Here is a 22,429-nt window from a genome sequence, read left to right on the forward strand (position 1 = left end):
TTTTCTTCTTCCTCTTTGTATACATATACACACGTATATTTGGATGTATATCTGTATATATCTCTCTGTATATATGTGTAAGTATACATGTATATATGTATACACATATATATGTAGACATGTGCACACATTTACACATGTATTTTAAATGTATTTATGTACGTGCATAAATATTTATACAGAAAGCATGTATGCATCCTCTCTATACCTAACTACATACGTGCAAAACACATTTTATGTAAATTGTTCCAGATCATGTGAGGCATGGACTTTAACATGCATTTATCTTAAGTGCTTAGTGTAGTACTTGGTATGTGGAAAGTGCTTGTTACACAGTCATCATCTCCTGGGAGTCCCACTCCTTGTCTCCCTGTCTGGAAGTCACATTTGTTGAATATCCACTTGTGGAGAAATAGACTTCCTGGTATTTGGGGAAGTTGGGGGCAGAGGTATGCTTCCCACTCCTGGGAAATGTCTCTGCTTCCTCCCCACAGGTGACCTTGCTCCCGGAATTAGGAGAACACAGGGCTTATAAATCTACTAGTAGAGCGATTTTTTTGCAGAATGGTATGAAAGTGCCAAATACAAAAGATTACTGTTGATATTGCTGCAAGACTTAAGCTTCTCTAATCTGACCCGACCCTGGCTGGCGGCCAATGCCCCCCAACCCTGCCCACTTGGAGATATACTGCATCTTTTCTTACTCTGTGCAGCCATCTCGTTTCTGGTGAGATGTTACATCCTTAGCTAATTACAGTGAGGCCCTGGCCAATTTTACCTTATGTGTGATTGAGGTGGGGCGGGGCTGGAAGGAAATGGGAGAAAGAGACAGGTTTCTTGCCTGTGAAGCCCAGCACCTGTATCTGGGATTGTTCTTAGGCAGCCGGCTTGAGTTTATCAGTCTTTAATTCCACTGCTGTTTACTTATGTATTGAAAATAGAAAAATTTATAGTTTGGGTACTTGTTATTTGACTTTTGGATTATTGACAATAGCTTCCTAATTAACATTCTTGCCTCCAACTTTTTTTTTTCTTTTTTTTGGATTTTGAGATTAATTCTGATTGAGGTTGACAATTCTTATTCATTATGGTATTCAACAAATATAAAGTATAACTGCATGGAGTTAATACACTTTATAAAAAATTGAAATATAGTTGATATACAATATTATGTTAGTTTCAGGCGTATAACAGTGATTCAACTTTTTTTTTAAACACCTTTATTGGAGTATAATTGCTTTACAATGGTGTGTTAGTTTCTGCTGTATAACAAAGTGAATCAGTTATACATATACCTATGTTCCCATATCTCTTCCCTCTTGCGTCTCCATCCCTCCCACCCTCCCTATCCCACCCCTCTAGGTAGTCACAAACCACCTAGCTGATCTCCCTGTGCTATGTGCTTGCCTCCAATCTTGATCCTACTAGTGTGTGCTGATGTTGTGTGATTTTTAAGTGTAATCTAATCAGATCTTAATTTTATTGCGTTGAACATTGTCAAATATCTATGTAATTCTGTTGAAATTTTCATAAATTTTACATATCTTTGGCATTTGCCAAATTTAACTCTCCTCCCACCATAATTTTTTCCCTGTAATTTTAGGAAGTTTTACTTTTGTACTTGAGTAGTGATAGTTCCACTTAACTGATTGTTTTTGCTGTTTTTTGTACATAGAATTGAGTTGAAAATACTGCTCGATACATGGCATCCTGGCATTGTCAGTCTGTACAAGGCCCTACGTTTTTCTTTATTTTTCATCCTCTCATCTCTGTCCCATTCTCTTCTTCCATTATAATAGTCTCCCATTCTTATGAATTTAGAAGGCAGATTAAGGGAAAAACATTTATAGGGTACCTTAATAGCACAGTAATCTTGAGTACTTATTCACAATAATACTTGGAGTACAACACGTTAATATTTAAGAAATGTTCAGGTGTATTCACATGCCCGATGTAATGCTACTTTTAAGAAGAAAATGTTTGGGGCCAAGTAGAGATAAATTAGGCGCATATGCGAAATAGCAGGAAAGACCAGTTACTAGGGAGGAAAATATTACACATTAATTTCTGTTTTCAGTGTTGCTCATTTCTTCTAGCATGAATATTATGGAGAGAAAGAATGATTATATGACCAGTGTCAAAATGTAGTTCTTGAAGTCAGGATGCCTGATTATATAACTTTACTCTTTGTAGAGTTATGTTCAGAAAAATGACACTGGGAAGGTGATCTAAGAAAGATAGGTTGGTAGTTGTCTTTGATGGAAACCCCCTACATTTAGTGATATCTGATCATGTTACTGTAATCTTGTAACTAAACAGACAGAAAGGACCAGGAGTTTCTTTCTAGTTTCCAAGGTTAGAAATACTTTTTAAGCTCTGCATAGCTTTTTTTTCCAAACAAGGTAAAGATGTGTTTGAAGTATGAGAGCTAACAAATGGAGCTTAAATCCCACAAGATAATGCAGAGGAGAGAGATTCATAGCTAGGTTTACAAGAAGCTTTGTAACTTCTTGGAGTTTGGCCTCTGGAGTTGCCAAGAGACGTGAAAGACCTCCTGTTGTGTCTGTCTTGCTCACTGGTGTATCTCAGGGGCTATAGCCGTGCCGACCACAGGAATGCCCCCAAATCAAGAATTAGTAGGTCTAATAATCTTTTAAATAAGCTTATGTGATTAACCAGCAAGTTAACTTGTGGATTTCATTTGTCAGAATGATCAAAAGAGCAAAACATGTTAACTACCACAAGGAATTTTAAGCAAAGTATAGCATGGCTAGTTAGAATGTGTTCTCTGAGAGCTGACCCAGTGTAAACTAAAGGGACTGTTGTTTCAATTTGCTTTAATGCATTGTGACTTCATGTAAGGTAATTGGGCATCATGAATGTTACAGGCCACCGGAATGCACCTGTAGGAAAGTTTACTTGCCTGCTGCAGCAAGGGCAAGTGCACACCTGGGAACCAGAGCAAGTGGGGCTTCGTCGGTAGGTTTGGGCTGAATGATTCTAAGGAGAGACTGGGAAGTAGACCAGCTCTGCACTGGATACTGTTGTGAGGTGGGGTCAGTTTGGTAATTGGGTACCTGAGTATTCTGTTCAGGGGTAGGTGGAATGCAGCAGAGCTGGGGACTCATTGGTAAGAGAGCAGTAATTACTCAAAAAAGGGCCATTTTAGTCATTTTGCCATTCTGGTGTGGCCTTGGGCAAAACTTTATTTCCTGTTTGCCTTTCCTACTGGCCTTGCCACTAATCTGTTAGGGATAGCACAATCTGATTTTCAGTGGGGTTTATTTTCGCTTTCTTAGTCCCTCTTTTTGGCCAGATCCAGCCATTGAGGACATTGTTCTGTGAAATCCAGATCTTCTCTGTGCTGGAATTCTGTTGATCAGGAGACTTCAGAGCGTCTCATCTACTGTTGGACTGAAGTCAGTTCTTTGTGACTACTTTTTGTTGTTGTGAGGTCAGCTGTTGAATCATGCAAAGCAAAAATGGCTGTGCACATACAGCACTCTGGAGATCCCATCTGAGCTCTAGAACACTGACAGATGCTGAGAGATTAGGGACAGTTTGTAGTCTGCTGCAAAGGCAAGAGCCAAGGCCCCAAGTATGGTTTTGGTGTAGACAGAAACTTTCCTAGGTTTGACATCAGAGGGGCTGTCTGTCTCGTTTACTATTTTAGTTTACCATTTTATGGACTTCCCTGGTGGTGCAGTGGTTAAGAATCCGCCTGGCAATGCAGGGGACGTGGGTTCGAGCCCTGGTCCAGGAAGATCCCACATGCTGCGGAACAGCTAAGCCCGTGTGCCACAACTACTGAGCCTGCGCTCTGGAGCCTTCAAGCCACACTGCCGAAGCCCGCGCACCACAACTACTGAAGCCCGCGCACCTAGAGCCCGCGCACTGAAGAGTAGCCCCTGCTCGCCACAACTAGAGAAAGCCTGCGCGCAGCAACAAAGACCCAATGCGGCCAAAAAGAAATAAAAAACAAAACAAAACAAAATAAAGAGTTGCTTAGTAGTTGAGTGTAATTGCCCAAGAACTAGAGTGAGCTGAGTTGCACCCAAAAGAAAGTGGCTACAATCTCAACAGTTGGCTTGTTTGCATATTTTAGTGAAATCCTGAGCAAATTGCAGCCAGGTATGAGACTCCCCAGGAGTGACTGGGGATGCAAAGAACGGTGTTATAGGTATCATTGTTAGAGATAACAAGTATCTGTTAACAATTCAGAAATTTAAAGCAGCAGAGAGGAAGGGAAGAGCTGGCGGTGGGGGGAGGTGGGGAAAGCATGCAGATTAAAGCCTGACCGTCTTTGGTTCTGGCCATTTAGATTTTGTTCCATAAGCCCTGGGGGTGGAAGCTCTCTCTCTCATGCTGCTTGATCCAAAGGTCTTGGGTATAAGCTTTCTCATTCTAAGACCATCTTCTGGACGATTCTTAGCAATCCTCAGTTTGGGGTCTCTGCCTGGACAGTCTTCCAGTGACTTGAGGAAGTGTTGTGTTGTTGTAATTGAGAGGTATGGATCCAAGGAGTTTTACTGCAGAATATGGCAAGGTCATTTCCATGGGGGTTCAAGTACAGTCTTTCCCTAATGATGCTTCAAAAATAGCCAAACACCTAATCCGAGAGCATGTAGAGCTGATTAAGTATCTGGCAAGGGAAGATAGTTGTTTACATCAGTGATAAGGTTGAACAGTTCTGGAAAATTATTTTGTTAACCAGAATTATTATGTCACATAATTATCATTTCTTTTCTGTGATGTAAATAATTTATAGTCTCTTAGCAACTTTGAAGTTTGTAATACGGTATTATTGTATATAATCACTGTGCTGTGCGTAGGTCTCCGGGATTAGAGCTCCAGGATTTTTTGTCTTCTGGTTGCAAGTTTTACCCTTAAACAACATCTCCCCAGTCCCCCAGCCCCCAGCCCCTGGTAACCACTATTCTACTTGCTGTATTTACGAGAGACTGCACATGTAAGTGATACGCATGCAGTATTTGTCCTTCTCTGTCTGACTTGTCTCACCTAGCATAATGCCTTCAAGGTCTACCCATGATCCATGTTACCACACATGGCAGGATTTCCTTCTTTTTCGTGGCTGAATGATATCCTTTTTAAGTGGCCCATTACCCATCTTCACTGGAAGGTTGTGAAATCTACTGCTTGTCCCCACTTTTCTGGAATGCCTAAATATTGTCTTGATGTGCATCTGTTTTAATTCATTTGTGATAGGAACTCACTGAACCCTTCCAGGTGTACAAATCCTGTCCTTCAGTTTGGGAGTTTCCTTGAATTACTTTGTAAGTTTTCTTCCTCTCTTTTCTCTCTTCTTTTTTTCTGAAACTCCTAATTATTTGTGTGTTGGATTTCAGGGACTGGTTCTCTCATTTCCCTAGTTCTATTTCACGTTTCTCTAGCTTTGTTTTATTGCTCTGTTTTCTAGGCTCTCTCTTCAGTTTATCTTCTACCCAGCCAGTTCTGCTTCCAGATGGATCTTGTCCTCTCGAGTCTCTGCTTTGGAGGATGTGGCTCTGCAAACCTAATTGGTTCTCAGCTTTCTTCGCTATCAGCTTCTTATGTGGTTTCCTTGGATCCTTGTCATCAGCTCCTGTTCTCCTGTTTGTCCACTTAGATTCTAGTTTCCAAATTTTTATGCTATCTTCTCTCTCATTTTTCATCCTTATGGGTTTATGTCTTGAAAATGTTTTCTTTGCCATAGTTTTAGTAGGGTGTTAGGAGGGGAGTGAAGTTTGATACGTGTTCAGTACTCTATTTTACCAAAACGCTACTCATTTTTGTTTAACCACTCCTTTATAGCCACTTTTTTTTTTTACATCTTTCTTGGAGTATAATTGCTCTACAGTGGTGTGTTAGTTTCTGCTTTATAACAAAGTGAATCAGCTATACGTATACATATGTTCCCATGTCTCTTCCCTCCCTTTATAGCCATTTTATATATTTGACTTCCCCTCCCATCTGTTAAAGGCAAGTGTTCGTCATGGCTGCACCCTCTTCTTTTTGGTCTTCTCACGTGACACACTTTCTCTCAACTTTGTTTATTTATTTTTAAATGTGATGTTTTCTTGTCAGACTCATTTGTTTTGTACACTCCTTGAAGTGAAGTATACATACTCTGCACCCTTTGGAGACAGCTGGCATGGAAGTCCCCCTCCCACCCTACCTCTGTCTGTTTCTAAGGTAGGCAAACCTCAGGGCTGTCCATGTGTTTCCATGATTTTAAGCTGCTGCCCGTCTTTGCTATTCTCTGAGCATGCCAGATCCTGTCTGTGCTTCTGTATTTTTGTACATGCTTTCCCCCTTCCTGGGATGCCTCATATAACTACTGATTTCTTCTCCCAGCCCCTCCTTCCTTTCCTGACAGACTTCTTAAGTTTTAAGAATCTCTGCTTAAGTAGACTCTTTCTGAAGCTTTCTTTCATCTTTCTTCAACCCTTCACGGTATAGTTAGTTGATCACTCCCTCTGTCTACAGTACTATTCTACGGAGCACTGTACTGCAGTAATTACTGATCCAGTCTGACGACTTCCACTGGATCATGACTGAACGTAGGGGACGAACCTTTTTCCTCTCCAGGGTGCCTTTTTACAAAAAAGTGTTGTGTGGATGGCTAGATAAATAAGTGTGCTCTGTGAAGCACAAAGCACTATTATGTTATCATGGTAATTATTACTAGGTGATTTTTAAGAGGCAGTTGCCTTTTTGATAATCACACATCTTTTCAAAGTTTTTTATGTTCTCCCATTTTACCTTTCTTTCTGATAACTTACTTTTATAAAATATAAAACATTAACTACTTGGGATGGGGGAGAGAACTGATTGCAGATTAGAATTTTTTTTTAGCTCATTTTGAAGAAATTTTCACATGGCTGTCTTTAATGAAGAGAAAGTCCAGGGGCTGTTGTCAGGGAGGTGAGTTAGTCTCTGGTTTAATTTATTTCCTTCCCCACCTCTCTCTCTCTCTCTCTCCCTCTCTCTCTCTCTCTCTCTCTCTCTCTCCCCCTCTCCCTCTCCCTCTCCCTCTCCCTCTCTCCTTAGAAGGCTCAAGTCTAGGAAGTTGTCCTCAACAGTAGATATAACTGAACCTGTTACACTCCTGGGTTGACCATCTGGTTAAATCAGTACCATGCACATGAACTGTCTAATCTCTAATAGATTTATTCTGATCCCAATTTCATTTTATTTTTGTGTCACCCTCTTTAATGTCTCCTTTAAGTCTTTCAGAAATCATTCAGACCTGGTGAACATTAAGTACAGATATTCTTAGTATATTTTTAATATAATGTGTGCCCATGGTGCTTTACTAGAAAGTACTTGTAAATCTGATTGTCATAAAACAAATCTTTTTTCAGAAAAATAATGTAATTGTGATTTGTTTTTACAACTAAGGATATGGTGTAAATATGTTATAAAAGGAAAGATAAAGTTACATAAGCTTTATTGATAATTTAAAATGATAAAGTACTAAACTTATTGATTTTATAAGGAGTTACTCATCTGTTCAGTCAAACCTTAACTCCGGCTCTATCACGATGCCCTTACTTTTAGTTTGTTTTTTTTTTTTTTTTTTTGCGGTACGCGGGCCTCTCACTGCTGTGGCCTCTCCCATTGCGGAGCACAGGCTCCAGACGCGCAGGCCCAGCGGCCATGGCTCACGGGCCCAGCCGCTCCGCGGCACGTGGGATCTTCCCGGACCAGGGCACGAACCCGTGTCCCCTGCATCGTCAGGTGGACTCTCAACCGCTGCGCCACCAGGGAAGCCCCCTTACTTTTAGTATTTGACCTCATTTCCAACATCAGAAAAATAATGAAAGCCATCAAAATGAGAACTCCCCTGGCTTTTTGACTCTGAACCAACTTCTTTGCACCTGTATCTATCCTTTCCTCCCTCCTTTGTCTTCCTGTTAACAATGGAAGACACGTTTCTCCTTCTCGCTCTGAATCTAATCTCTCCCCCAGCATTTCAGTCTTTGCTCTTCTCGTTTTCCCCTCTCATCTCCTTTTCTCTGGGTTCTTCCTTTCAGTACTTAACATAATCAAGTCTCTTACATCTTAAAAAAAATTCTTTAACCTTGTGTATTACTCCAGCTGCTGCCTTATTTTATCACCTTCAAATAATCACCTACTTTTATTGTCTCGGTTGACTTATGCCCCATTCATTCCCCAGCCTTCTGCAGTATAGACTGCCAGTACGTCACTGCGACTATTTTTGCCTAGTCTAGTATCCCCTGGTGACTTCATCATTGCTAAATTCAGTGGACACTGCTCACTCCTCACCTTACTAGACTTCTCGGCAGCTTTGGATACTGTTGACTATTCTGCCCTTTTTTGAAAACCTTTTTCTTATCAGTCCTGCGCTTTGGTCTCCCCTCATGTACTCTCCTGGCTTGGTTGACGGTATGTATACGCTGATATCTTCAGCTTTCTCTTGAGCTTTAGACGTGCTTATTCAGCTTGCCATCCCCACGTAGGTGTCTCACAGGTACCAGACTCAGCCTGCACACAGCGGAGCCATCATCTTCCTGTTCCCTCGGACCTTTTCCTCCTGCTGTGTTCCCTGTTCCGGGCGATGATGTTGTGTTGGCCTGTTCCCTGGGGCAGGGGTCATTATGTCTGACCCCATCTCCTTCCTCGTCCCCAGGGTTCTGTCCTTTGTGCTGCTGGTCTGCCTTCCGTCACTCCAGGCTGTCCCCTTGGCAGCAGCCAGCATCATCTCCCACCTGAGTAGTTTGGACACTGTGGACTTAGCTGGTCTCTCGGTTTCCTGTCTTTATTTACTGCCCCCCAACATTTAAAAGGCCGCCAAAGCAGAGGAGGATTGATATTCTCCTGTTTAAAAAGTGTTAACGGAGCATCTCCTCTTGTTCTTGGAGTATAAAAAGACTTCTATGATCTGGTTCCTAACTGTATCCCCAGCCTCATCTCCCCGTTGTTTAATGTATGTTCTTCAAGTGCTTTTCCCTCACCTCATGTGCCTTCACACTTTGTTCCCCTCTTAACACACACACACACAAACACACACACAGCGCACAGTTTTCAAAGTGTGATCTGGGAAGCTCTAGGTGTCCTCAAAATCCTTCGAGAGGGTCTGCAAGGTCAACACTGTTTTCATAACAGTGCTGTGTTATATGCCTTTCTTCACGCTGATTCTCGCGAGTGTACAGTGGGTTTTTCTCAAAGGTGACGTGACACGTGACGATGCCATTGCTCTGGTGGGTAATGGATAGGTTGTGTTTTTTAAGAGTTCCCATTTTTCAACTCTAAGAGGGTTAATATTGATAGAACAAACAGACCTTCTTCAGGGTCCTCGGTGACATCTAAGAGAGTAAAAGGGTCCTGAGTCCAGAATGTCTGCGGACTGCCATTCGGGCCTCAGTGAGATGGGCTTTCCTCTGAGAAGGCTTTGCCTGGGTCTCCAGGCCAAAGAGTGACTTTTGGGTAGCTCTGCGGTTCGTACTTAGTCTGTCACAGCCGTCTTGTGGTGGCTTAGTTAGCTCTCACCACCAGTAGCCACAGAAAGCTCCGTAAAGGAAGGAATTCCCTTGTATCCCCAGGACTTAGCACAGTTCTGGAGACACAGTAAGTGCTCAGGAAACGTGTGTCGAGTGAAGATCCCTTTGAAGCTACTTGGGGATATGAACTATATAACATGTTTTAAATCGTAACCATTTTGTACTTTATGAATGATGCATTCATTTCTTAATTTTTTTGACACCCCGATATCCAAATGGGCTTTAAGAGACCAAGTTTTATATATGCACGCAGATGCACACACACACACACACACACACAGGAAGTGTATACATATTAGAGCAGAAAGAACCTATTATTGGAAGTCAGGAGCTTCATTTCTGAATCTTTCTCTTCTGCAAATAACCATAGAGCCTTGGACAAGTCTTTTTATTCCTTGGAATCTAACTTCCCTCATCAAGTTTTGGGATTGGAATAGATTACGCAAAGTTTCTCCCATATGAAATTATGTGATGATATGTGAAAGGTGTCAAAGTGTATGTGACTTATATTTATTTTTATTCTATTTTATTAAAAATGCACACACATTTAGATTTATCTGTATATTAAAATAACTTTGTTTTTACAGGAAAGATGATAAAGACTATGCTTTAAAACAAATAGAAGGAACCGGGATCTCTATGTCGGCATGTAGAGAAATAGCAGTAAGTGAAGCTCTTTTTATCATCATTATTGTCAGCTGATTTATGGGTGTCACCTATATAGGTCTCTGAATTGTATTTGTCACATATACACATTAATTGAAAGTTGAGAAATATTTTTCATATCTACTATCTATAGCAAAATATATTTGTTTTTTAAAGAGAAGTAAAGGTGGCATATAGTTCTAGTAAAAATTTCTATGTAAATTCACTTATTTGGGGTTAAGTAAATCTCAGTTGTTTATGTACCTATATATTTTTCCAAAAAATGTCACTAAATAGTTAAGGATCCAGTATTCTTATTATTTCATCGAGTGCAATAAAAGTGTTTATTATGTTATATGTTAATTCATATAAAATTAATATTTCTATTTTAATAAGATGAGATTAATGTCATTACTTATGAACTTAAAATGAGATTGTTATTTGATTTTCATTGTATCTGTCTGTTCATCTGAATAAGTAAAATTATATACCCCCCCCCTTTTTGGAGGCATCCCATTGCCATATGGTAATTAGAATCTCATTTTGATTCTGAAGGAAAATATTCTTCATGTTAATGCATTATTAAATAATTATTCGTACATTTAAAATGAGTATTCTCTGAGACTTTACTTCAGCTTTTACTATTGTGAACCTATGGGTCCAAACTTGTCTTTTCTGTCTTTAATCAGAATATTCTAGAAAATATATTGTAATAATCTTTATTTTTATTGCTTTCAGCCCTCTGTCTACACAGATATAGGCTGTTGTGACCTGGAGGTATTAATTTAAATAATATTACTGGTTTAACAGATTCTATACCACTGGGTTTTCAACTAAAAGTCATTTATTGTGTATCATGTTGACAGGAACTAGACCAAGAAGAAGTAAACATAGAACACATAGAGCAAGTCAGGATCCCTGGCCTTAAGTGTTTGCACACTGATGAGGAAAGGCTTATAATTCTTCTAATAATAGGAATGGTGTGCCGAGCACTATGGTAGGAGGGAATAGAGAATGGGAAAAGGGTGTATGTATCTAAACCAGAGAATCAAGGAAGGTTTCAGATTTTGGAGGACATGTAAGAATTACCTCCATGAGGGAAGAATAGGAGTGAGATGGAGGGCATTCTTAACCAAAGGTATGCTGTATTGGAAATTATGTTTCATTTCATTGATAAAATTCTTATACTCTTGTATCTTGAGGCAAGATATCTGTACATTAACTGTCAGTTCTGCAGCATCTACTATCCTCTATATTCTAGTCGGTTTTAAAGAATTAAAATCTGTTGAACTGTGGTCAGTGATGTTGGTCATCATGATAGGGATGACCTTCAGAGGGGCAGGGAGGGACCAGAGGGGAGACAAGGGGGAGCTTTCAGGATGCTGTTCTGTTTCTTGGTTTTGCTCTGGGTCTGGTCATGTGGGTTTCCCATGTGAAAACTCACTGAGCTGTGCACTTAACGTTCATGTGCTTTCCTCTGTCTTTATTATTCTTCAACAGAAAGTTTTAAAATCAAACAAAACTCCATTCATTTCAGGAACAGACATTCTTAGCTTTATATCTATGTTGATAACTGTAAATGCAGTTAAGCACAATAGGAGTATGAAAGCTTATTTTTAACCTACTTGATTGTGGTTCTTCAGCCTAAGCTGAGCAGAAATTGTTAATTTTGATGAAGTCTCATTTGCTAGTTTTTTCCTTTTATGACTGTTGTTTTCTGTGTCTGGCTGAAGAAATCTTTATCTACTCACTAACTGTGAAGATGTTTCCCTTTGTTTTCTTCTAAAGCCTTACAATTTTAGCTTTACTTCTATGTCTGTGATCTGTTCACTTCATTTGTGTTTTTAGTCTGATGTAATGTTTGAGCATCTCCTCCCCTCACCCCATGTGAATGTACAATTGTAGCATCATTGTTTGAAAAGATTCTTTCCCATTGAATTCCTTTGGCATCTTTGTAAAAAATTAAATGACTGTAAGTGTTGGACTATTTCTGGGCTCTATTCTGTTCCATTGATCGCTTTGTCTATCCTCAGCCAATACCAGATAACTCTACTTTACATACAGCAATACTTGAAGTGAAGTGGTATAATGCCACCAGCTTTATTTTTTATTGCAGGATTGTTTGGGCTATTTTAGGTCCTTTGCATTAGCATGTACATTGTTGAATTGGCTAGTAATTTTTATTTCTAAAAAAATGCCTGCTAACATTATGGTTTGCATCAATTCAGGGAGAATTGAATCTTAATAATATTGAAACTTCTAAGCCATGAAAGTATGTCTTTCTTTCATGGCTTAGAAAGACATACTTTTCCATTTTTTAAGGTTTTTAAAAAATTTCTCCCAACAATGTTTATAGTTTTTTAGTGTGGAGGCTTTACACGCTTGTTAAATTCATTCCTAAGGATTTTATGTTTTCTGACATTATTATACATGGGATTATTTTTTAAATTTTGTTTTCCACTTGTTTGCTTCTGTATTTGCTTCTGTATTCAGAATTGATTTTTAAAAAATATTTTATATTATATAAATTATATTTCTAAATTCACTGGTAGGTTTGGTGATGTCTTTGGGATTTCCTACATAAGTAATTATGTCATCTATGAATAGGAATAGTTTTACTTCTTTCTCTCTTTATGCTTTTGATTTTTTTCTTTTGCGTTGGCTAGAGCCTCTCAGAAGATGTTGAATGGTGGTGAGAGCAGGCATCTTACTTGTTCCGAGTCTTGGGGGAAAGTGTTTTCAGTGTTTCACCATCAAGTTAAATGCTAGCTGTAAGTTTTTTATAGATACCATCAGACAGGCTTAGGAAGTTCCCTTCTATTTTTTTGTAAATGGTAATGAATTTTATCAAATGCTTTTTTTCTACATGTCCTGAAATGACTATATAGTTCTTCTCTTATTCTGTTATATTGGTAGACTACATTGATTAATTTTTAACATTTATCCAGTTTTGCAGCTTTGAAATAATCCCTGCTTTGTTATATATCAGTTGATTTGATTTACTAATGTGTTGCTGAGGAGCTGTAGGTCTTTTGAAGAATGTTAGCCTATAATTATTGTTCTTGTAATGTTTTTGTCTTTGGTATCGAAGTTGTGCTGTCCTCACAGAACAAGTTAGGCAGTCTTTCTTCATCCTTTGCATTCTGACAGAGTTTCTGTATGAATGGCAGTTATTCTTCCTTGAATGTTGGACAGAATTCACCGACCAATATTATTTCCTTAATAGATATAGAGCTCTTCACATTTAATATTTGGTCTTATGTATGATAAGTCCTATTTTTTATGTAATATTTTCATTTTGTTTGTTACTGAATTTATTGGCACAAAGTTGATAATAATATTCTTATTATCTTTTCACAAATGTGGCTTCTATAGTGGCATCCCTATTTCATTGTGGACTTGGTAATTTGTGTTCTCTGTCTGTATCATTGATTTTTGCTCTTATCTTTATTATTTCTTTTATTTACTTTTGGCCTGCATTTCTTTTTTATCTTCTTCTTCCTTTTTTAAATATTTATTTATTTATTTAGACTGCACCAGGTCTTAGTGGCGGCACGTGGGATCTTCACTGTGGCATGTTTAGCTGCGGCATGCAGACTCTTAGTTGCGACATGCGGACTTCATAGTTATGGCATGCGTACTTCTCAGATGCGGCATGCAGACTCTTAGTTGTGGCATGAATGTGGGATCTAGTTCCCTGACCAGGGATCGAACCCAGGCCCCCTGCATTGGGAGCGTGGATTCTTACCCACTGGACCACCAGGGAAGTCCCTCTTTTTTATCTTCTTAAGGTGGACCATTAGGTCATTGGTTTTTTTTTTAAACAGTTCTTTTCTAATATAAGCAATTAAAACTATAAATTTGCCTCCAAGTAGTGTTTTACTTGCATTCCACAAATTTTGTCACATTGTATTATTATTATCATTTAGTACAAAATAATTTCCATTTTCTTTGTGATTTTTTTTCTTTTATTCATGGATTATTTAGAAATATATTGTTTAATTTTTAAATATGTGAGGCTTTCCAGATAATTTATTGTTGTCAACTACTAATTTTTTCCTGTTGCGGTCAGAGAAGAGAGACTATATTTTAGCAATATATACTGAAATATTTATAGGTGAAATCATATGTCTGAGATTTACTTCAAAATAATTCAGGGTGGGGTGGGAGGAGTGGATATGAATATCGATAAAATGAGATAGGCTGTGAGTGGATGATGATACATGGGGGTTGTTCTATTTTACTATTCTATTTACTTCTGAAAATTTTTCTGTAATAAAAATTCAAAAGGAGGGCTTCCCTGATGGTGCAATGATTGAGAGTCCGCCTGCCGATGCAGGGGACGTGAGTTCGTGCCCCGGTCCGGGAAGATCCCACATGCCGTGGAGCGGCTGGGCCCGTGAGCCATGGCCACTGAGCCTGCGCGTCCAGAGCCTGTGCTCCGCAATGGGAGAGGCCACAACAGTGAGAGGCCCGCATACCGCCAAAAAAAAAAAAAAATTCAAAAGGAAAAAGGATCCCATCTGTCTGACAAGTCTGCTCAGACCTTGCATTTATTATGGAAGTCCATTGTCTGAGAAGTCCAGTTTCTCCAACACTCACCTCCATTATTCTCTTACGATCTACACCCAGTTTGTTCCTTTCATAGCATTTATTATAAATTATAATTAAAGGAGTTTCTTTTTATTTTTTGTTAACTTATTTTCTGTTTGTGGTCCCTAACTCTGCCTGACTGGAATGCATTTCTTCACCAGTGTGTGCTAGTTCTCACACATAGTCTTTTGTTTAGTAAATAACTGTAAAAGGGAGGGAAGAAGGAAAGAACTCTGAGAATTTCTACTGAAGCGAAGAGCATTGCATGTCTTCATCCTCACGGTATTCTAAGTGGCTTGCTGTGTATTTCCAGAGCTTCCTGTGAGTCATGATCCCTTTAGCTTAGTGGTGTTCAGACTTCTTCAGTGGGCTATCAATGGACCAAGGGGCCGCCTTGTAGTTCAGCTACTGTTAAAGCTTACATCTGCTTTAACCTAGGATCCTCAGGTTTTTTAGATTTTTCTTTAATTAATTTGCAAGAATTCAATTGAAGAAAAGTTTCCACAGCTTAAAAAAAACAAATAATTTTGGAATAATTTTACTGATGCTTTTATAGTAATTTCAACTCAACTGTCATACTTAGGGTGTACATTTAGAATTTATTATTTTTGCTATATTGTAAAATTTTAATATTAGAAATCAATGTTATTTTGAGAATATTAGAGGTTTTCTTACCTATTTCTCACTCACCATGTAAGTGGTATTTATTGACAAGATAGTTTTAAATGCTATTTGTTTTTTATTTATTTGTACTTTTAGAGTTCAGATTAAGTATGATATTGTGTGGCATAGTTAGAATGAATTAAGTTTATGACGAATGATGTTTTAAAACATTTGTATTTTTAGCAGTGATCTTAGTACTCAGGAAATTATAAGATTTTATTCCCAGTAGAATTAGGAAAACTTAGGTGGTTTCTGTGATGAAACCATTGTATAAGTTTATTTAAACCTTTTTCCATTAAACATTTTTGGACATAAAATTTTCAAAAAGGCAAAAACATCTTATACAGTGCTAAGAATAGCATCTGCATGCCATGGGCTCTGTGTGGGGTGGTGAAGTCCATCACGTGTGAAAACTGCTTACCACCCCCAGTGTCTGAGCACCTGCCTCACGGGGTTCCATGGAGCACTTAAGACCCACCCCGGGTTACCTGAGCTCTCATTCTGGCTTTACCACTTAACTGGCTTGTAGGACCCAAAGCAGGTGACGTAATTTCCCCGTGTTGTAGTTTCCTCTTTGTAAAATGAGAATAATAGTTGTCTCATAGGGTTTTAGTGCATGAGGAGCGTAGGTCACTTCTGGGACACAGTAAACTCTGGGTGCACGTTAGTTCCTCAGTCAATTGCAGTTATCACTGCTGCAGCCACAGCACGTGAACTGCCTGCTCACTGGAACGTGTCTGCTGCCAGAGGCCTTTAGCGGAAGGTCTCGGCACATTTTATATCCCGGGACCTAGTGCAGCATCTGCCGCAGGGCCTGGCATGTGGCAGGCATTAGCTCTGCTAAATGTAGCCCAGCTTCCTGGTCTTTTGGAAGTGCTTCAGTGTAAATATTTACTTAGAGGCATTTCCCCACTGAGACTCTCAGCTCCATCTCCAGTCCCGCAGTGACCCATCTCCCAGCATAGCGTGTTGTACTTCTCAGTAGTAATAGCTATTTACTGTACTAGTTTGCCAAGGCTGCCATAACCAAATACTGCAGACTGGGTGGCTTAAACAGCAGGAACTTATTTTCTTACTGGTGGAGGCTATTGATCCAAGATCAGGGCACCTGCAGACTTGTTTCCTGTGAGGCCTCTCTCCTTGGTTTGCAAGTGGCCACCCTCTTGTGGCCTCTTCATGTGGTCATCTCTCTGTGAGTCTAATCTCCTTTTCTTGTAAGCTCACCATTCAGATTGGATTAGGGCTTATCCTACTGACCTGTTTTTAACTTAATTGTCTCTTTAAAGGCCTTATCTCCAAATAGAATCATTCTGAAGTTCTGGGGGTTAGGGCTTCAACACAAGAATTTTGGGAGGACAGTCCATAACACTTACCATTACTTACTACCATAGCAATAGTACTTACTATTAAAATCATTGCTCTCAAAGACTTAATACTTGACTAATCAGATTTTTAAAAAATAAAAGTGGATTGATTTTTTTTTTTTTTTAAGAGCATGGTAGGCTTAATTGACTGCAGATTATTACTGGTTTTTTGTTTGTTTGTTTTGGTTTGTTTTTTATAAATTTATTTATTTATTTATTGACTGTGTTGGGTCTTCGTTTCTGTGTGAGGGCTTTCTCTAGTTGTGGCGAGTGGGGGCCACTGTTCATCGCGGTGCACGGGCCTCTCACTAACGCGGCCTCTCTCGTTGCGGAGCACAGGCTCCAGACACGCAGGCTCAGCAGCTGTGGCTCACGGGCCCAGCTTCTCTGCGGCATGTGGGATCTTCCCAGTCCAGGGCTTGAACCCGTGTCCCCTGCATTGGCAGGCAGACTTTCAACCACTGCGCCACCAGGGAAGCCCGTGGATTGATTTTTTGATGAAAGCATTGATCTTAGTCCACAGTTTAGAAGCCAAAGGGTGTGTTGTATGATGCCCTTTAGTTGGTGTATTTTCTTTATTCGTGAACTCAGTTATTCATGTCTTTACCAGGTATTTAATGAGCACGTACCAGGCAGTGTGCTAGAAATTAGCAGTGCAGTGCTGAGCTAGACACAGTGCCTACCATTGTCCAGTTCATAACCTAGTATATATTTAAAATATCTGTGTCTCTGGATGATAAGGAGAATTACTCCCCCTGGGTGTTAGGTCTTGGGATGTGTTGTTGTTAGACTAAATTACTGGCTTTGTATTTTAGAAATTAATTAATTAATTTTAAAAGCATTTGAATCCTGATTCTAACCACTACCTAGGAATGTGACCTTGAGCAAATTAGTTAATCCCCTTACACCATCATTTCCTCTTTGTAAAGTAAGAGCAGTATAAATATTTCATAGGGTAATTCATGATTAAGTGAGATAATGCATGTCATGTGCTTAGCCCCATACTTGGCACCTAGGAAGAGCTTAATAAAATGGTTGCTGCTGTTTCCTTTTAATACAAGAGCTAAACCTCATCTTGGAGGTGAGATGGAGGTGACATCTAAGAATAGCTTTACATGTAGGTTTCTAATCATTGGAGAGAGCTTTTGCCACAGCTTTGGAGTTTGTTTGTTATAATTTCTACCCTGCTGATTTCCAGAAAGGATTTGAAATAGCTGCCCAGCTGAGAAGTGTGTTCCAGTTGTGAGGTAATGGAGAAAACCCTGACCCAGAACTGGCATGCACTTAGGGCTAGGTCCACTCTTCCAGCCAACTGGCTGATCTTGGGCGACCCTGAAGTCCAGGCTTTCCCGTATCAGATTCTTTGCCTTGTCTATTAATTAGCAAATGGTCAGTTTTAGATATTGACCTTAAGTTTCTGAGAATTTGTGTATATCTCTGGAGTTTCATAAGTTTTAAATTATCTTCTAAAAGCAGAAATATATGACTTGAATTTAATCTTGCTCCTGAATAAAATAATCATCCCTTTCCAGAGAATAATCATTAATATAAGTGACTTAATATGTAGTCCATTCATAGTCTTTCCTTTGCTGAATTCATTTCAGAGCCCCTAATATATTGTTAACATTACATTTACCTTGATACTTGTTTTGGTGAAAAGTGTTCTTAGAAAAGGTACTGAAGTCCTAAGTTCTAAAACCTTGACTTTCTGACATACCTGTCATGTATTTGGAACACATTTGCAAGGCACTAAGTCATTTCTAACTGATAGAGACAGAATATCAGGCTTCATGAGAAGTTTTTTCTTGTCATTGTTGCTGTTGTATTTGTTTTTGCATGGTGGGATGGGAATGCTTTTTTTGGTTTTTTTTTGGAATGCTTTTTAACTTACGGATCATTAGGGCCACTTGGGTTATTAAATGGAGATAAAATAAGGAGATAAAAGATTTTAAATAGAAGAATGTCTTTCTAGGAGATGAGAAAGGTTAATAAACCCATGCAAATGTGTTCTACTTGCAAGTTTCTGTCTGTATAAGCTCTTTATTATTTTGTGAAAAGTTTACAAAATTTTATTCAGCTTTCCTTTGTAATTTGCAGAAAAAATAGGTACTGTATCTCACAGAGTTACAGATCTTAGTTCTTATCTGATATTTGGTGGTGATGAATGTTGTATTTTCTATTGTTGCTGTTACAGTTGTCCCTTCGCATCCATGGATTCAACCAACCATGAATAGGAAATATTGGGGGGGGGGGTGGATTTCCAGAACGTTCCAAAAAGCAAAATTTGAATTTACCATGCTCCAGCAACTATTTACATAGCATTTACATTGTAAGAGATATTATAAGTGTAAAAGGAAAAAAAAGAAAAAAGAAAAAGAAGAGATATTATAAGTAATCTGAAGATGATTTAAATAAAGGACTTGAGCATTGGGGGATTTTGGTACCCTCCTGGGGCAGGGTGGGGTTGGGGGGTGGTCCTGGAATCAGTCCCCCTCAAATATTGAGGGACGACTATAGATAGTTTTTTTAAATAATTACAAGCTACAGATTTGCTTTAAGTTTAATTGTTTTGTGATGTCAAAACAGACAGCTAGTAGAATGGGAGAAAATATTTGTAAATCATATATCTGCTAAGGGATTAATATCTATGTAAAGAATTACAACTCAATAGCAACAACAAAAAACCCAATTCAAAAATAGACAGAGAGGGCTTCCCTGGTGGCACAGTGGTTAAGAATCCACCTGCCAGTGCAAGGGACACGGTCCGAGCCCTGGTCTGGGAAGATCCCACACGCCGCGTGCAACTAAGCCCGTGCACCACAACTACTGAGCCTACACTCTAGAGCCCACATATTAGATATTAGGCAGAAGATTTGAATAGACACTTCTCGAAAGAAGATATACCTGTAAGCACATGAAAAGATGCTTATCATTAGTCATTAGGGAATTGCATATCAAAAGCACAGCAGGATACCACATCATACCTATTAGGATGTGACTATTACAAAAAGGAAATTTTACAAGGTAAATAAAAGTTAGTGAGGGTGTGGAGAAATTGGAATTCTCATGCATTGCCGATGGGAATGTAAATGGTAGAACTGCTGTGAAAACCAGTTTGGTGGTTCCTCGAAAAGTTAAACATAGAATTATCTTATGATATAGCAATTCCACTCCTAGGTATTTACCCAGAGAATTGAAAGTAGGGACTCGGGTACCTGTACACCAATGTTCGTAGCAGCATTATTCACAGTAGCCAAAACGCGGAAACAACCAGTGCCCATTAGCTGATGAATGAATAAACAAAATGTGGTGTATAAATGGAATGGAATGTATTGGGTTGGCCTGAAAGTTTGTCCAGGTTTCCCGTAAGACAGCTCTAGTGACACTGAATTGTCCTTAACTTCATTAGAAACAATTTTGTTAGATTGTATTGTGATAGCTGTCATATCAGTGTGCATTTGTAAAAAAACATCAAAATTGGTGAGTTTTTGTGTAGCCATTTTAATATTGAGGATGGAAGAAAAAAGCAACATTTTTGGCACATTATGCTCTATCATTTCAAGAAAGGTAAAAACGCAACTGAAACGAAGAAAAGATTTGTGCAGTGTATGGAGAAGGTTCTGTGACTGATCAAACATGTCAAAAGTGGTTTGCGAAGTTTGTGCTGGAGGTTTCTTGCTGGACAGTGCTTCACGGTCGGGTAGACCAGTTGAAGTTGATAGCGGCCAAATCGAGACATTAATTGAGAACAATCAACATTACAGCACTTGGGAGATAGCTGACATACTCAAAATATCCAAATCAAGTGTTGAAAATCATTTGCACCAGCTTGGTTGTGTGAATCGCTTTGATGTTTGGGTCCTGCATAAGTTAAAGAGAATAAAACCTTCTTGAAGGTATTTCTGCATGCGATTCTCTACCCACATGTAACAAAGATGTTCCATTTTTAAAACAAATGGTGACGGGTGATTAAAAGTGGATACTGTACAATAATGTGGAATGGAAGAGATCGTGGGGCAAGCAAAATGAACCACCACCAACCACACCAAAGGCTGGTCTTCATCCAAAGGAGGTTGTGTATATGGTGGGATTGCAAAGGTGTCCTCTGTTATGAGTTCCTTCTGGAAAACCCAATGATTAATTCCAACAAGTACTGCTCCTAGTTAGACCAACTGAAAGCAGCACTTGACGAAAAGCGTCCAGAATTAGTCAACAGAAAATGCATGATCTTCCATCACGATAACGTGAGACCACATGTTTCTTTGATGACCAGGAAAAAACTGTTACAGTTCTGATTCATCCACTGTATTCACCAGACGTTACGCCTTCGGATTTCCATTTATTTCGGTCTTTACAAAATTCTCTTAATGGAAAAAATTTCCATTCCTTGGAAGACTGTAAAAGGCACCTGGAACAGTTCTTTGCTCAAAAAGATAAAAAGTTTTGGGAAGATGGAATTATGAAGTTGCCTGAAAAATGGCAGAAGTAGTGGAGCAAAATGGTGAATACGTTGTTCAGTAAAGTTCTTGGTGAAAATGAAAAATGTGTCTTTAATTTTTACTTAAAAACCAAAGGAACTTTTTGGCCAACCCAATATTTGGCCATTAAAAAGCTATGAAATTTTGATGCATGCTACAACATGGATAAACCTTAAAGACTTTATGCTAAGTGAAATAAACCAGACACAAAAGGACAAATACTGTATGATTCGACTTATATAAGGTACCTAGAATAGGCAAGTTCATAGAGACAGAAAGTAGAATAGAGGTTACCAGGGGCTGAGGGGGAGAGGAAAGTGGGGAGTTATTGTAATTTAATGGGTACAGAGTTTCTGTTTAGGATAATGAAACAGTTCTAAAATGGATAGTGGGGATGGTTGCACAACATTGTGAGTGTACTTATGCTTCTGAATTGAAAATGGTTAAAATGGTAATTTTTTTATTATGTATATATTTTACCATAATAAAAACATTAAAACAAAACAAAAAAAAGAAACCAACTAAACAATAGCAACCATACAGACAGATTTACACGGTTATATCTTTTCAGTATCTTTTCTCCACTGATTTTTACTCATTTGTATGGGTATCTCAAAATTGTATAGGTACTTATTAGAATTTTAGGATTGATTGCCATTAAGTTTGTATTGCCTTTGAATTACAAATGGTATGGGGTTTTTAATGCTATTTTTATGGCAGAGATTTTTAATGAATCTCCTTTGTTTTGCAGTTACTTCGAGAGCTTAAGCATCCAAATGTCATCTCTCTTCAGAAGGTGTTTCTGTCTCATGCTGATAGGAAAGTATGGCTGCTGTTTGACTACGCTGAGCATGACCTCTGGGTAAGGTGAATGGTTGGTGGACGTGGAGCCATGGTTTCAGTTGGGGATTAAGAGGGACTGACTGAAAACAGTTTTGGGAGCTCATCTTCGTTTGAGATTTACATTTTGTTTGTTCGTTTGTTTGTTTGTTTTTGCGGTACGCGGGCCTCTTACTGTCGTGGCCTCTCCCGCTGCGGAGCACAGGCTCTGGATGCGCAGGCCCAGCGGCCATGGCTCACGGGCCCAGCCGCTCTGCGGCACGTGGGATCTTCCCAGAGCGGGGCACGAACCCGTGTCCCCTGCATCGGCAGGCGGACTCTC

The 22,429-nt window shown here is 39.1% G+C and overlaps 1 protein-coding gene across 3 annotated transcripts in view; it reads left to right on the forward strand.

Annotated features, from left to right (window-relative positions):
* Nucleotides 1-22,429, forward strand: part of CDK8 (cyclin dependent kinase 8) — a 100,751-nt gene that overhangs the window by 35,404 nt on the left and 42,918 nt on the right. For all 3 annotated transcript variants that reach the window (XM_081215099.1, XM_081215100.1, XM_081215101.1), the window contains exons 2-3: nucleotides 10,112-10,187; nucleotides 22,019-22,129. In XM_081215099.1, coding sequence (XP_081071225.1) covers nucleotides 10,112-10,187; nucleotides 22,019-22,129 — 187 coding nt within the window. The remainder of the gene's footprint in view (nucleotides 1-10,111; nucleotides 10,188-22,018; nucleotides 22,130-22,429) is intronic.

Source organism: Mesoplodon bidens (assembly GCF_964165515.1).
Source record: "Mesoplodon bidens genome assembly, chromosome: 17".
Classification (NCBI taxonomy): domain Eukaryota; kingdom Metazoa; phylum Chordata; class Mammalia; order Artiodactyla; family Ziphiidae; genus Mesoplodon; species Mesoplodon bidens.